Source organism: Denticeps clupeoides, chromosome 4, assembly GCF_900700375.1.
Source record: "Denticeps clupeoides chromosome 4, fDenClu1.1, whole genome shotgun sequence".
Lineage (NCBI taxonomy): Eukaryota > Metazoa > Chordata > Actinopteri > Clupeiformes > Denticipitidae > Denticeps > Denticeps clupeoides.
In genome coordinates, this window is record NC_041710.1 from 15301669 (window position 1) to 15318285 (window position 16617).

General features: G+C 42.3%; 2 protein-coding genes across 3 annotated transcripts; one reads left to right on the top strand and one right to left on the bottom strand.

Moving 5' to 3' along the window:
* The first annotated feature begins 357 nt into the window (after positions 1-357).
* Positions 358-11855, top strand: LOC114788127 (cullin-3-like). The gene is given in 17 exon segments (XM_028976355.1): positions 358-653; positions 4576-4773; positions 5819-5932; positions 6716-6876; positions 7173-7287; positions 7748-7976; positions 8274-8419; positions 9042-9095; positions 9098-9220; positions 9432-9602; positions 9796-9903; positions 9991-10115; positions 10282-10378; positions 10458-10592; positions 10753-10939; positions 11143-11288; positions 11384-11855. Coding segments are annotated over 17 exon segments (2304 nt in total). The 5' UTR covers positions 358-590; the 3' UTR covers positions 11516-11855.
* Positions 11856-12282: 427 nt separating this feature from the next.
* Positions 12283-16289, bottom strand: LOC114788453 (dehydrogenase/reductase SDR family member 12-like). Of its 2 annotated transcripts, XM_028977038.1 has the most exons (10): positions 16184-16289; positions 15951-16084; positions 15723-15805; positions 15554-15649; positions 15145-15226; positions 14996-15057; positions 14690-14794; positions 14308-14398; positions 12796-12933; positions 12283-12675 (listed from the first exon to the last, which is right to left on the bottom strand). In XM_028977038.1, exons 1-10 carry the CDS (start codon positions 16207-16209, stop codon positions 12560-12562), a joined length of 933 nt encoding a protein of 310 aa, XP_028832871.1. In that variant the 5' UTR covers positions 16210-16289; the 3' UTR covers positions 12283-12559. The 2 variants fall into 2 exon arrangements, with proteins under 2 accessions (XP_028832871.1, XP_028832872.1); XM_028977039.1 differs by lacking the exons at positions 12283-12675; positions 12796-12933 and adding an exon at positions 14030-14097.
* Between the last annotated feature and the right edge of the window lie 328 nt (positions 16290-16617).

Here is a 16617-nt window from a genome sequence, read left to right on the forward strand (position 1 = left end):
TAACAGCAAAGAATCCCACGAGGTGCATATATATATAATGTATATCTGTGTCCTCACCTTATCTTATTTACAGCAAGTTCTTTGGAACTATGACGATATGGTGGGGTCCTAGAATTGAGGCCAACTAAAAAAACTTTTGCATTAAATTGTATTAAATACTAAACAGTGTGGCCAGAAACTATGACATTTGATTTTAATTACTTCTCGACAAGATGCCCGTTTCTCCGTTTGTTACACAGAGTCTAACAAACGGAATAAATAGACATTCTCACAAGTGCCGCCATTTTTTTCGTCTGGTAGTCATTCGTAATCCAGGCAAATATCGCGAGATTTCGCTATCCCGACTGCGCCGTGAGAATTTGTGTCCGCCATCACTGTTGGCCAAAGCGAATCGAGATAAAATTGAGTAGCGAGCAGGAGGCACAACAACACTGCAGGGAGTGGGAGAGCGACCCCCGGGAAAGGGCAAGGGGGGCGATTAAATAGCTCACGATTTGTTTATGTCCCTTTAGTAGCCTCCCCCTCCCCCCAAAAAACACAACAACGATCTTTAATGATTTAACATCGGCGACGGAACTCACTACTTAAACATGTCCAACCTCACCAAAGTCGGCACCAAGAAGGACACCAAGATGAGGATACGAGCTTTTCCTGTGAGTAGCATGTGAGCATCGTGTGTGTAGTGGCCGAGGCTCTCAAAACATTTACACTCCAGCATTGACAGTAGGTCCTTTTGTCAGGGACTGCAGACCCCAAAACATACTAGCCATCTGCTGGAAGGTCGCAGTAGATCCATAATATGATTCATTTTATGATTCGTAATATTTTTTTGTTCTTCAAAAATGGTCCGCTGTCTAGATGACCGCACGACTGGTTACGAGTTTAGGTTGTGTTAACCACTGGCTGGTTAGCCGCAGGCTAACTAGCAAAAAACTTTTCCACGCAAGCTAATAGTGCTTTTGTGTTCCTCGTTAGGCGGTGAAGCGAAAGCCAGCGAACCGAACGTCTTTCCCGTTCGGAACCGTTCACGGGTCCTCCGCGGTTTTTAAGTTTCCAATGACTTTGGCCCCTGGTTGTCTAAGACCCCCTCACCATTGTTTTTCAGCCGAGGCGTCTGGCTCAGCTAGCCTGCAAGCGAGCTGTCTGGTGTTAGCTCTGCTAACTTGGTGCACAGAGGGCCACAGACACGAATCTGGACAGAATTGCACCATTTTCTGCCCGTATTGCAACATAACCCGACAGGTTTCTGAACGGGCTGCAGGATTTACCACCTGAATTCATTCTGAAGTTTGCCAAGGGGAACTGTCATCTCGCGCTTTTCGCGCTTAGCTATCAGATAAGAACGTTTTACCCACAAACACGGGGGAACGACGACTAAGCATGAATTTTCACGATGCGTGTGAAGTTCGCCTCGGTGCTTTTGCGAAACAGATTTGAGTACATTTGGTCTCGTTAAAACGTCACAGCGGACGTTAGCTCCGTGCTAATGTGGCTAGGCTTGGCAGGAGTGACTTCCCTACCCTTCGCTTTCCTGTCAGTAGCCATTCTTGTCAAAACGCGCTTTATTTACATCAGGTTGTTGCTGCGAAGTTGGCGTGTGAAGGGCAGGTTAAGATTGTTACAGCAATCTGTAAATGGAAGGACTATAAAAAGCAAGAAGACTTCCCTCAGTACTGGTGGTTGTCCCATTTTTTGCAGTTTAGGAAATGGTATACATGTGTTCTAGGAAAAGCAATGGTTTATGTGTTTTATTGCACAGTTGCCAAACAGTATCCACTGGCTGTTAATTGTGGTGGTTAATTTACATTTATGGCATTTGTCAGACGCCCTTATCCAGAGCGACTTACAATCAGTAGTTACAGGGACAGTCCGCCCCTGGAGCAACTTAGGGTTAAGTGTCTTGCTAAGGGACATAATGGTATTAACTGGGATTTGAACCTGGGTCTTCTGGTTCATAGGTGAGTGTGTTACCCACTAGGCTACTACCACCCTGTTAATTGGAATCATGCACGCTGACACTTTTTTTTCTATTTTAATCCAGGCCCACAAATTAATAAATCGTTGTTTTCACTGATCAGTGTAATATGAATAGGCATTATGTTTCATACAGTGCTTTATTGAAATTCATTTCAAATTAAGGTCTGTACTGGGTTCTGTGGCTGGAGGGGTTCTTGAAGAATGAGTGTATAGAAAATGTATGAAACACACACACTAGTGTGTTGATTTTAGTATTTTATGATCAGACTTTTCATTTCCTTTTAAAACTATTACATCAACAAAATACAAGATATTTTTCTGTGTGTGCTAGGAACCTGTCTAGAGGGAAATATTATTTCTTTGCTTGAACGCACACTCACATACACCAAAAGGAATGCAGGCATCAGACCACATTCATGCTGCAGAAACAACAGCACCAGCAGTGGTCTTGGCGTGCCCACGTGAATGAGCCAAATTCCCTCTCCCTGGCTGTGAAGCTGGGCTGTGACCCGGGGTGGTGCTCTGCAGTCTCTCCTACAAGCATTGTGTGGCCCAGTGAATTAGTAGCACTGCTCAACTCAGTTCAGCACAAGCTCGCTGCTGCATGCTATAACTTTTTTTTTTTTTTTTTTTTTTTTTTTTCCTCCCCCCTCCCCTCTTCCCCCCCATCGTTCATGCACAAGTCTGACTTTGCACTTGTGGCAACGTTTTGCTTTAGGGCAGTTGTCAACTGTTTTTTTTTTTTTTTTTTCCCCTCCATTATTTTCTGTCTGTTTCCTACCCCATAAGACATAAACTGCCTGTGGGTGCTGAGATCACGGAACATGCAGAGTAGCAAAGCAACCAAAGGGTTTGTGTGACTGCACTGTTGTCCTCATATTAATTTTGATGCAGCATATGCAATTTGCAGTGTTACTCTTTGTAGAAATGGTGGTGTTTGCAGAAGTGTGTTTATATATAAAATATATTGGAGTGGCAGCCAACAACACTTATAGTGATAGAGACCCCAAGAGAGATCTCAGCAGGGGAAAGAAATAAAGGGGACTTGGCCTACATAATAATTTATTCCTTTGCTACTTCTGCAATGGTTCAGTCTCAGAATGTTCTTTTTTTATTTAGTTTTCCCTTCATCCCCTCTTCTACATACACTTGTCTAGTCCTGATTTTATAATTTTTTTTTTTTTTTTGTAAAACAAAATTATGCTATAACTTCTTGCACACAGACTTTACATCTTCATTTACGACACACCCTTATACAGTATACAGTCTTGCTCGGGGACACTGGGTCTTCTGGTTCATAGGTGAGTGTGTCACCCGCTAGGCTTCTACCACTTATTTTTACTCAAGTACATCTGAAGTCTACAGATTGCCTCCATCTGTCCAGTTTATTTTAAACTTGTTCCTAAACTATGACAACTTCCCTGTGGTAAATACATTTAGGATCAAGACATCCCGCGTGCCTTCGTGAACCTGAAGAACACAGAACACACTGTAGTTGTCAGTTTATTATGGAGCTGGAAGCTGATATGTCCTCATTTGCGTCTTGAAACTGGAAAGGGAGCCCAAAGATGTGATGACTGTTCCATTTAGATGCTCCGAGCTTGAAAGGAATGGACTGTGCAACCTGGTTTCTTCCAGGCCCTCCTCATTTGATCAGTGTCCTGATCAGCTCACAACCCTTTCTGTAGGTTTTGTTGCCATCATGTAGTCTCCTGGGCCTGGGTATAGAACATACATATAGAACATCGTAAATTCAGTCACGTCTACTTGGTGGCCTGTAAGAAGTGTTCTGTATTTGCCATAGAATAACAATAAAACAAGCACATTTTAAGCATTTCTCATGAATTAAACATGTATCTGTGCTGGATGGATCACTGCTGCAGTTCTTTCAAACCTGAGACAGTCAACATTGCAGCAAGCACTTCTAGTGGTACAGACTGTGTCACCTTCGACTATGTTTAGCGTTACAACGTGTTGGTGGCAAAGCTCTATTAAAGTAGTAAATAACACTGTCTCGTCTTATTGGGGCTTCATTATGCTTGTGATGGAGGAATTCTGTATATTGTAATACATAGGAAGGTTTGTCCTCAGGAGAATTATTCACTGTTTATTATTACATTTATTCAATAAAATCTTGGGGATTTAATTATCTGCAATGTTTTTATTGTCACACGGTGGCATTGCTGGTTGTGTAATTGTCTCACACCTCCAAATGTGTGAGTTTGAATTCCAATGCTGACGTTGTCTGTGCGGAACCACTCAATGTTCTCTATGTGTTTTTTTTTATCTAAATTGGCCATAGCATGTGTGTGAAAGATATGTGCACCCGGCGGTGGGCTGATGCCCTGTCCTCTATCATGAATCCTCGATCTTGCTCTGGAAGCCAATTGGTGAGTGAGTGAGGTTTTTAACACTGTTTTCAAATTACGGTTTCTCTTTCACTGACCACTGAACAGCATCACGGTCATCACAGTGCTGCAGGAGTCATGATGGATTTGTCTGGATCTAAATAAATGTTGTTAGTTGCTCTATTGGATTAAACAGGAATCTTCCATCTCATTAATAAGTATTTAAAATGTCCTCATATTGTTTCAACAGATGACAATGGATGAGAAGTATGTCAACAACATCTGGGACCTTCTCAAGAATGCCATACAGGAGATCCAGCGGAAGAACAACAGTGGGCTGAGTTTTGAGGAGCTGTACAGGAACGCCTACACCATGGTGTTGCACAAACATGGAGAGAAGCTGTACACCGGCTTGAGAGAGGTCGTCACAGAGCACCTCATAAACAAAGTACGTCTTTCAATCCTGTGGCAACCACGTTTGTCCCAAGAGTTTACTGCTGAGTCATGAGCAGTGTAAGGGGGAAAAATAGAAAGCCGCAGACTGGAACTGTTCTGGGTTAAGTCCTGAGCTCATCAGCTATTGTCATTGTGGCTCATTAAAGCTTCTCAGGAAATTTCATTGAAGAAGGTCCGTTGCACAAGTCTGTTACAGTTTTTTTTGAGCGAACCGCATTTCATTATTCCAGATTTGCTTCATTCTGCACATACCTTCCAAAGAACAAGACAAGTTCGTGCCTGGTTGCTTGTGAAACCAATGTAATGCAGATGGTTTTCTCTAAAGCTGAATTTGAATAGTAACGTTATAATGTGTAATGCACGCCCTGGCAATTCATCAGCGCCGTACATAATTGTTGGCTCAGTGAGTCGTGTGTGAAGCTCGCTGTTTCGTAAATAATACTAGTCGTCTAGAGGAAGCTCATCAGCTCTGTGGTCACAGGTGCCTAATCCGAATATCTTTGCTGTCATTGTAACCGGTACAACGAAGTTAGGCACAGTCCAACTAACTCTAGTATCTTAAATACTGTGTGTAGAAAAAAAACTTAAAAAGAAGACAGAATACAGAATATGATACAAAGGTAGAAACCTTATTGCACATTAAAAAGGAATAGAGTTGGAGGTGGAAAGATGGATTAACAGCATTTCATACATTTTGCTTTGGTCCGAAACACTTTTTGAACATCATTTTCCTCTTTGTTCAGTTGACTTTCACACAGGGGGAAAATCCAAGCGAACCAAAGTACGCAGCTTAAAATCACGCAAGAACTGTCTTGCTGCTGATTGGTCATGTATCGCCGCAGGAACAACAACAGTAAAAACAGGATTTACCCATAATTCACTCAAATCATGTGATAGCGTTTTTTGTAGGTCTCTGTGTGGTTGTGTTGAGTGAAATTACAGTGTTCACACCAGACGAAACGAAGTTGAGTTCGGTTTAAGTGTAATAAAGCCTGTTGGTGTTCAAGCATAAATAACAAAGTCTCTCACTATTGTAGGTACGAGAAGATGTCCTGAACTCGTTAAACAATAACTTCCTGCAAACATTAAACCAGGCATGGAATGATCACCAGACTGCTATGGTCATGATACGAGATATCTTAATGTATATGGTAAGTGTTTTGTGTTACAAGTTAAAGAGAAGCCTGAAGTTGCTCAGGTTCTGTTATTATGACCATTGTGTCATTGTGTAGGTTTTCTCATACCATTCAGGTTATTTCTGTGGAGCGCATTGCATGAAGGTTTTGGAAGGGACTAGTCATAAAACAAAACAAAAATTTGTCAAGCTGGTAACTTTCCATTGATTTATTGAAGCAGTAAAACATTTGTGCACACACACACACACACACACACACACATTGGCTATAGCTACTGACCCTCTCTTGTGGGATGCTTTTGATTGCTGCAGTCTTCATTTTTTGGGTCCAATGTTTATTAGCCCTCACTTACACACACAGACATGCATGTGCACATACATACGTAGTCTTGTTCTCTTTGCCTCTCATGAACACACAGAAACACAACCATGTGGATCTCGTGATGTGGGTCCATTTCCATCTGACCTCTGCATCTCTGCACTGGAATAAAATGTGCGGCTTTTTTGTGCAAGCCTGGGTTTGAACTGAAACTAGACTTTATTGTGACTTAATGATGTTAACATGACTCATTACATAATATGCATTGGGTGTGGGACCCCATAGTGTGTTTTTAATCTGTCTCCTGCTCCTAACATGGAAACTAGCTGTGGACCTTTCAGTGTGTAATTTTAGTGCAGTGTTTTGGTGTTAAAATTCAATAAATAATGGCCATGGAATGGGTCTCATTCTCCCTCATGCACCAGTTCCAGGCTGAGGTGTGTCCGGACTGAAATATTTGTATTGCACTTATTCCTTCAGGACAGAGTGTACGTTCAGCAGAATAATGTGGAGAATGTGTACAACTTGGGCCTCATCATCTTCAGGGACCAGGTGGTGCGCTATGGCTGCATCCGGGACCACTTGAGGCAGACGCTCCTGGACATGATTGCACGAGAGAGGAAAGGGGAAGTGGTTGACAGGTACAGTGAAAAGGACTTCTGGAGCTATATGTGTGTGCATTTTTTTTTTTTTTTGGGTTTCTCCACATATGTGGAACATGCATTTTGTGTTTTGTGAGACATCATACTGATAAACTGGGCCACTAATTTCAGAAACATATGAATAGAAATGCTGATCTAGAATAACGTCTGGTCCTACAATCTGTGTTTTTGTACAAGGACTCCTTTGCTGTATATGAGACAGTGCTGCTTGAGAAACCTGTGCCATAATTGTGTCGTCTCACAACCTGTTCTGTACCCATCTCTTCTCCTCTCAGGGGTGCCATTAGGAATGCCAGCCAGATGCAGATGATTTTAGGCCTGGAAGGAAGGTCTGTGTATGAGGAGGACTTTGAAGTTCCCTTTTTGGAAATGTCTGCAGAGTTCTTCCAGGTATGGTCCCCATAAAATATGATTAGAAAACACAGTTGACTTGAAAGTGAAATGCCTATTTGGTAACCTTGCCTACCTGGAATATTCATTGTGAAATTAAGGTGCTTCCCAGCTCTCATTAATTTTTTTTATTGAATTGGCCAGGATCTTAGATCGCATTTCCAATTTGTTTGAGGAAAAGGCTAGTTGTCCAGAGATGTTCCTTTTTTTTTTTTTTTTTTTTTATATATATATATTGTGTGTGTGTGTGTGTGTGTGTGTGTGTGTGTGTGGTGTGTGTGTGTGTGTGTGTGAGAGAGAGATTAATGAAAATGGAACAAAACACAACTTTCTGACTTCTTGTGGTGGTGTATAATGCATGATGATTACCCACACTGTGTCTGTCTAGGCCAGTGTGTATAATGTATCGCATACAGGAGCTGAGCTGAGCTGTTCTGTTCGTTGTTTGTTTTACTTCAAGATGGAAAGCCAGAAGTTCTTAGCAGAAAACAGTGCCAGTGTTTACATTAAGAAGGTGGAAGCCAGGATTAATGAGGAGATCGAGAGGGTCATGCACTGCCTTGACAAATCCACTGAGGAGCCAATAGTCAAGGTGGTGGAGCGAGAACTTATCTCTAAACACATGAAGACTATAGTCGAAATGGAGAACTCAGGGCTGGTGCACATGCTGAAGAATGGGAAGACAGAAGGTCAGTCTGACAACTGCAGAATCTCAAAATATGTTATGTCATATAATGTGCACAGATTTTGTCAGTATGAGTTTAGTCAGTACTCAACACTGAATATCGGAAATATCATTCTTGTAAATGATTGTTTTTCACGTTGTTTCCTCACTGACTGGGTATAGTAACTTTCACAAAGGATTTTTATTGCCAGAATAGAACTGATCCTGTGGTGTGGGATTTTTTTTTTTTTTGCTAACTATTTTCACCAAGCGGGGGGATTTGCTCTGTGTTGACTGGGAATCCCACTGTGCTCCCCTGCAGATCTGGCCTGCATGTATAAACTGTTCAGCCGAGTGCCAAATGGCCTTAAGACCATGTGTGAATGCATGAGCTCCTACCTGAGGGAACAGGGCAAGGCTCTAGTGTCTGAGGAGGGAGAGGGCAAAAACCCTGTCGACTACATCCAGGTAAGCATCTCCACACAAACACTATGGTTTTCCCTGTCTGTCAGGCACCCGCTGGTGTTGAACACTAGTCACAGCATCTAGCTTCACAAATACTGCACATTTCTACACACACACTGGTGGTGTGCTCCTGTTGACAAAATGAATCTGACTGGACCATGTGATAAAAGGTAGTCCTCACAGACCATGTCCAGGGTCTTTCTAAATTTGTTACTATACAGACATATAAAAAAATGTTATAAACTATAATATCATAGTAAAAGAGTGCATTCACGATACACACCTGACCTACACAGCTCAGTGACTCCTCCATTATGTTAAATGCCTTAAAGTGAACAATGTAATATTTAGACAGGGTCCCTTTTTAACAAACATTAATACGGAGCCTTAACCAATGGGTAGAGGAAATCTCCAGACTTCACTCTCAGACAGCGAAGAGAAGCACTTCATTTGCTTCTGCTGCGTTTTGCCCCTGGCCTCTCCTTGCTAATGAGTACTACTCTGAGCTAATTTACCTATTTAAACGAAAATGGCCTTAGGAACCACCAGGGAATTTACACTGTGAGCTGCCCCATCATTCATCACTCGAGATTAAAACTGCCATTTCTCTCTCTCTCACACACAGGGCTTGTTGGACCTGAAGACACGTTTTGACCGTTTCCTTCTAGAATCTTTCAACACAATGACCGCCTCTTCAAACAGACCATCGCTGGTGACTTTGAGTACTTCCTCAACCTGAACTCCCGCTCGCCAGAGTATCTTTCACTGTTTATTGACGACAAACTTAAGAAAGGCGTTAAAGGGGTGAGTATCAGAGAGCAGCTGTTATTGTAGCTTTGTGATGACAGAACACTATTCTGCCCCCCAGTGGCTGAACGCCTGCATTTGCATTTGAGAGCCTTATGTTTCTTGAGTGTGATTATTGAAAATATTGTTTAAAATGTTAACCATATCAATTGGACAAGTTGTCTTGATTCATCTTACTTCCTTGGTATCCCCCCAACTCCCTCTGCAGCTAACAGAGCAGGAAGTGGAGTCTATCCTGGATAAAGCCATGGTGCTTTTCAGGTTTATGCAGGAGAAGGACGTGTTTGAGAGATACTATAAACAGCACCTGGCACGAAGACTCCTCACCAACAAAAGTGTCTCAGACGACTCTGAGAAGAACATGATCTCAAAACTAAAGGTCTCAAAAAGTCAAAACTATTTCTACATTTTTTTTTTCTTTTTCATTGCACTTCTTTCCTGTCTCAGTTTCCTTCTATTTTACCTGCCCATGTCATGTTGTTTCTTGGATTCTGTCTGCAGCTTTCTCTCATTCTGTCTTAGCTGCGTTTTCTCTGGTGGTTAAAATAAAAACCTGTCGTTCTTCTCTGCAGACCGAGTGTGGTTGTCAGTTCACCTCTAAACTGGAAGGGATGTTCAGAGACATGAGCATTTCTAACACCACAATGGACGAGTTCCGGCAACACCTTCAGTCGACGGGGGTGAGTCACACATGCTGCGACTGTGACCTTTCATGCATTCTTCTATTAGGCGGTCCTCATTTCATTTATTTGTGTGTGGTCTTGCAGGTGTCCTTAGGTGGAGTTGACCTCACGGTCAGAGTTCTCACCACAGGATACTGGCCCACACAATCAGCCACACCCAAGTGTAACATCCCTCCCTCCCCTAGACATGCCTTTGAGGTTTTTAGAAGGTACTGCAATGATAATCGCACAAAGTGACCAATATATTAACAATTGGTTACATTTTTCATATATTGGAATAATACCTTGTTTCGTTATATTTAGGGAAACCACAGTGCTGTGTATTAATGTTGTATAGGATTTTGGGTTGTGAATCCCATATGTATTATTTGTCAGGTTTTATCTGGCCAAACATAGCGGCAGACAGCTAACCCTGCAGCATCACATGGGCTCGGCTGACCTCAACGCTACTTTTTATGGGCCTGTCAAGAAGGTAAATACTCAATCACACTTACTAATATATTACATTCCGACATGAACAAACCAATGAAATCTCTCTCTTTCTCCGTCAGGAGGATGGTTCAGAGGTAGGGGTTGGGGGAGCACAAGTAACCGGCTCGAACACACGGAAACACATTCTTCAGGTGTCCACCTTCCAGATGACAATACTCATGCTGTTCAACAACAGAGAAAAATGCACATTTGAGGTTTGTTCATCACAAATGACTGAGTTTGAGATGTCCAGATGATGCCTCTGAGCATGTGGAATAATTATAAACACAGAACATGTAATATACTTTTAGGTTTGACCTTTAGGAGATATGTTTACCTTTATCTGGTTTTGACCTTTTCTAATGTTTCCTACAGGAAATTCAGCAGGAGACTGACATTCCCGAGCGGGAGCTGGTCCGGGCGTTGCAGTCTCTTGCCTGTGGGAAGCCCACACAAAGGGTCCTTACCAAGGAGCCAAAATCAAAGGAGATAGAGAACGGGCATGTTTTTACAGTCAATGACCAGTTTACTTCCAAACTTCACAGAGTCAAAATACAAACAGGTATGTGGATTGGCAGAGTCTTATAAGTGGATGGGTCTTATCAGTGGCTGAATAGTAGTCTTTTATTCTGTTTATTTGGCCAATGTAAATACTGAGGTAAGTGGAAATGATGGGTAGTTAAGATATTAAGATTCTACTGACTTGTTTTGGTGTAATTGGTGTAAAACTATGTTAATCCTTTCTTCTGTCCTTTGCTCACGCAGTTGCTGCTAAGCAGGGAGAATCAGACCCTGAGCGTAAGGAAACACGCCAAAAGGTGGATGACGACAGAAAGCATGAGATCGAGGCGGCCATTGTACGAATCATGAAGTCCAGGAAGAAGATGCAGCATAATGTTTTGGTAGCAGAGGTATGTTAAATGCTGGAAACATTACAGAACAATTACATTAAAGAGAAGTTTTGCTGATGGCCAAATCCCTCACTCGCATTGTTCACCTCTCTTAGGTCACTCAGCAGCTGAGGGCTCGGTTCTTGCCAAGTCCAGTTGTCATCAAAAAGCGCATTGAAGGACTAATAGAGAGAGAATATTTGGCACGGACCCCTGAGGACCGTAAAGTGTACACGTATGTGGCGTAGGACGCAAAGACTGGGAAGCTCCTTTTAAATCAGAAAAACACAGGGATGCCCACTCTCTCCGGCAAAATAAAGCAAATCCATAGAATCGGGAACACCAGTCTGTTCCATTGTGTGGTGTAGGTTATATCAAAACAGGTCACTACTTCCTGTGTGCATTTCAACATGGGTGGATCCAGCTTCAAGATTTCCAGTTTGACCCTTGTAGAAATCAACCTTTAAAAGAATCCCTTGGGAAAATGTGAATGCACATTTTTTTCAATACTGTATAAAAAAAACCTATTAAAAACAAATTAAGGATTGCTACAAAAATGTAAAAAATAATAAAAAATTATAATAAGAAGCTTTGCTTTTCAATTTGTTCAGTTTATGGTGCTCTCAGAATGCACTACTGTAATCCAGTAAGTGATGCAAATGGCTTGCTCTGGAACCACATTTAGCAGAGTATGGTTTTCACTAGAGCTAATATTTTTTTTAGGGTATAATGATGTTTGTGATACAAGCACAACAAAATGTTTTCAATGCAATGTGTCATGATTTCTCCAGGGCTGAGCGTTCTCACTGGCTTCACCCCAAATCCCATTACGTTAAACGTAATATGCTGTCTCATTTATACATCTTCACTGACACACAATCTTGCAGATTATTGCATATTTGAAAAAAATAGCAATTTCAACATATTGCTTCAGCAGATAACCAGTTTTTAGCAGTCATCTGCATGCCACTAAAATAAAAAAAATTCCACATTATGAATCAGGGTAACAATTGTGTACAACTGAGAAATTTATTGCATCCAGGGCAAAACTGCTAGAAATACAGCCTTAGTATCAGTAAATGACGCCCACATTATTAGGCATTCCTATTGCTCAGTGTTCTTGTCTCCATAGTATGGAAGAAACCATGTTAGGTCTTTTAGCCCGACTTTATTCTGATGAAGCTTTAGCTTTTTTATTTATGCAACAGAAAAACTTTGCTTTAACACAGCTTATGAAAAATTCATGTTAACCTTCCTGTCTGCCTGAGTGCATTCTGGCGTGGTGCGGAAGTTCAAGCAGGCTGGAAAGATTTGGCAAGTGCATCCAGCTTGGTCATGAATGTCTGCACTTCCTGTGGAGTGCTCTGGGTCCAGGCCAAAGGGAGATGCACAGGAACTGCCTTTCGATCTGTTGGGATGTCAACGCAAACACAAGGAGCAGATGAAGCCTGGACTTTGCTCAGAGTTTCTATTTGAGCTCGTACCTACAATGCCTTGTTTCTTGCAAAATGATTGATCTCCCACTCACCCTGGTAGAATTGCCCACTGGGTGTGCTGGTAGCTGCTGGAGACACTGCAAGCCAAATAGCTGTGTCTGCCCCTTGCTCTGCTGTACGCAGCCGACCAGCCATTGTCTGGTAGAACTGAGGCATCGCCATGGCAACAGCTTCAAACACAAATCACAACATAACAGTATTATAATATAATACACTGCTTTCTAAATAAATAAATAAAGGGAACACAAAAATAAGCCATCCTAGACCTGAATGAATTAAGTATTCTTATTAAATAAGTTATTTACAAAACAAAAATCACACAAACATTAACGATGGAAATCTAAATGATCAACCCATGGAGGTCATGATTTGGAGTCCCACTTTAATACAAGTCCTTAAAACAAGTAAAAATGAGGCTCAGTAAAGTGTGTGGCCTCCATGGGCCTGTATCAATGCCTGGGCATACTCCTGATGTGGTGGGGTATTGTCTCCTGTGGGATCTCCTCCGCCAACTCCTAAACAGTCTGTGGTGCAATATGCCGTTGGTGGATGGAGCGAGACATGATGTCCCAGATGTGCTCAATTGGATTCAGGTCTGGGGAACAGGTGGGCCAGTCCAAAGCATCAACTCCTTAGTCTTGCAAGAATTGCTGCCATATGAGGTCTAGCATTGTCTTGTATTAGGAAGAAATCGGGGCCAACAGCACCAGATTATGATGGGGTCTGAGGATCTCATCTTGGTACCTAATGATAGTCAGGCTACTTCTGCCGAGCACATGGAGGGCTGTGTGGCCCCCCCAATGAAATGCCACCCCACACCATTACGGACCCACTGTCAAACCGGTCATGCTGGAGGATGTTGCAGGGAGCACAACTTTCTCCATGGTGTCTTCAGACTCAGTGCTCAATGTGAACCTGATTTCATTTGTGAAGATCACAGAGTGCCAGTGGCGAATTTGCCAATCTTCGTATTCTCTGGCAAATGCCAAATGTGCTGCACAGTGTTGGGCTGTAAGCATACCCTTCACCTGTGGACGTTGGGCCTTCATACCACCCTCATGGAGTCTGTTTCTGGCCATTTGAACAGACCTTTGTGGCCTGCTGGAGGTCATTTTGCAGTGCTCTGGCAGTATTGCTCCTGTTCCTCCTTGTACAAAGGCAGAGGGAGCAGTCCTCCTGGGTTGTTGTTCTCCTACGGCCTCCACCATGCTCTGGACACTACGCTGCCAGACCCAGCAGACCTTCTTGCCACAGCTCTCATTGATGTGCCATCCTGGATGAGCTGCACTACCTGAGTCACTTGTGTGGGTTGTAGACTCTGTCTCATGATACCTCTAGAGTGAAAGCACCAGCAGCATTCAGAAGTGACCAAAACATCAGCCAGAAAGTATAATATGGTATAACACTGCTCACTTGGTAGCTTTCTTCATGAAACAAAATGAACACAGAAATGATTTATTAACTAAAGCATGTTTAAGACTATTTACTGATGTCACTTCTGCTGCCAAGACAGATTTGTTGATGCACACGTGATGTGTACGTACCTGGAGTGTCGGCCCAACCGGGGTGCATGACAGAGAAGTGGATGCTGGGATGGGCCTTGGCCCATTCCTGTGTCAGGACCACCTGCTGTCTCTGAGGAACAAGAGGGAAACAAAGAAGAAACAGTAGCTGTCGTTATCCATTTCCAGCATTTGCCAGAGGTTTTACATTAAAACAACATTTGGTCTTGTCTGCAGTTCAAACAACAATGACAGAGGTTCCTGCTAATCATGGCACCCATAGGGTGTGTGCAGTGTATTTTGGAAAGGCTTTTGAATGCCTATAAAATGGAGCCCATTGCTTTATAAACAGTCTCTGGCACTTACCCACTCAAGGTATCTTTGTAATACAGTCAAAAATAAGAATCAACACTGAGGTTTATACCTTATTCTGGGCATAAACCATTGTCCCGTCAAAGTGTCCTCTTTCACTCTGCAGGTCCTCAGTTCGCAGTTTTTGAACTAGCATCCCCCCAGAGGACACAGTGATCTGAAAAGACAGCAGAGCAGCAGGGAGCACTAGCCTTTTCGGGTTGGCGCACAATATTCCTCACTGCTATTGCCAGCAGACAAGGAATGGAATGACATTTGCGTCTGACCCATTGTGTAAAAAGTAAAATGTGAACATTTCTACTAAAAGACAGCAAGTACGACGTGTTCTGTTCATGCAGCACATGATGGCTCCACTCACCACTCTAGGATCACAACTTTTCTCCAGAAGAGGAATCAGGCTTGTTGTAAGGATATACATACCTAGAAGTATAAAGAAGGGTATTATGATCTAATGAATCAGAAGAAATGATGTTCCAGTCCTGCAGTAATGAGATGTAGAGCTCTCACCCAGTGTATTGGTTGCAAAGTTTTTCTCCAGACCTTCCACATTCAGCTCCTTCTGGTTCACCATGCATCCGGCGTTGTTGATCTGTAGCAAGCGCACGGGTCAAAAAGAGCTACAACATTAAAACACAAAGCTACAAGTGGTGGATATTTTAGATGACATGAGAATTAGTTATTGAAGTGCATATTATGTATGCAATTGACACTTTTCAGTTTGTGACAAGCTGGAAAATACACAAGGCAAAAAAGTGATTTAATGTAGATTTTAATCCATTGAAGCATCTGTTGGTGTAAAATTAAATTATTTTCACCCTCCCAAATGTAAAATTTTGGTGGCATGAGGGGGGCCAGCACAGTGGTACCTGATCAATGATCAACCCTGCATTTATGAATTTTTTTCTGCAGGACCTACCAAAACATTCAAAGATGTATTAGTCCTCTTGAACTCTTCAGCAAACTGCCAGACTTTGCGTGTTTCTGACATATCCAAAATGTGGACGTAGACTTCCTGTAGTCAAAAGTACAACATCCAGTAAGGAACGTTTCACCAAGGAGCCGATCAGGACCGACTGCAGCCATACCCTGTTCCCTGTATCCTTGATGATGTCTTCTCTGGCTTCTTCTGCTCGGTCCTTGTTCCTACACACCAAGTGTACGGTCCCACCTGGGGTTAGGAGTAGAGACATTTCAACTCTCTTGCCTCATTTGTGCACGCCCAAAACAAACTCAATCCAGAACATGCAGAACTAAGGTTGTCCAAGGAAGCACCATTCAATGCACACGTGGATGTTTTCTGCAATATTTCTCACCTTTTTTAGCGATGGCCATGGCGGTGGCTTTCCCAATTCCGCTGTTGGCTCCTGTTATAATGAACGACCGTCCTGCCACAGATGTTTCCAGATCTTTCTCCACAAAGTGTTTATGAGCTGCTTCATAACCATCCCTGCAATGCAAAAAAAAAAAAAGTTTACAAAGGCGTGCATTAGAAAACAGCCAAACCATTCAGACGTACAGGGAGCCGCTTGTGTTCCTCGTTTCTTACACAATCGCGCATTGAGAGGGCAACATATCGTCTTCAGTAAGCGGCCCTGCATTACATGACTGGGCACACAGTTTGGAGAGTTGGAGAGCGAAAAAGAAAGATAAAAGAAAAGAAAGAAAGAAAAGAAAGAAAAGAAAAGAAAGAAAAGAAAAATGCTTACTGGGTGTAAAGCTTTCATAAACACCCATTAACGGAGTTACATAAACAGCCCCGGTAACACTTGTTGCGGATATTCTTAATTTCTTAAAATACGATTGTTTGTCAAATAGCTCAGATGTGTGGAGGGTTGGAGAACGAGCGCACTTATATCACAAAAAAGAAAGAAAGAAAGAAAGAAAGAAAGAAAGAAAAAAGAAAAGAAAGAGAAAGAGAGAAAAAGAGAAAGAAAGAAAAAAAGAAGAAAGAAAGAAAAGACAGAAAAACAGAAGAAAGAA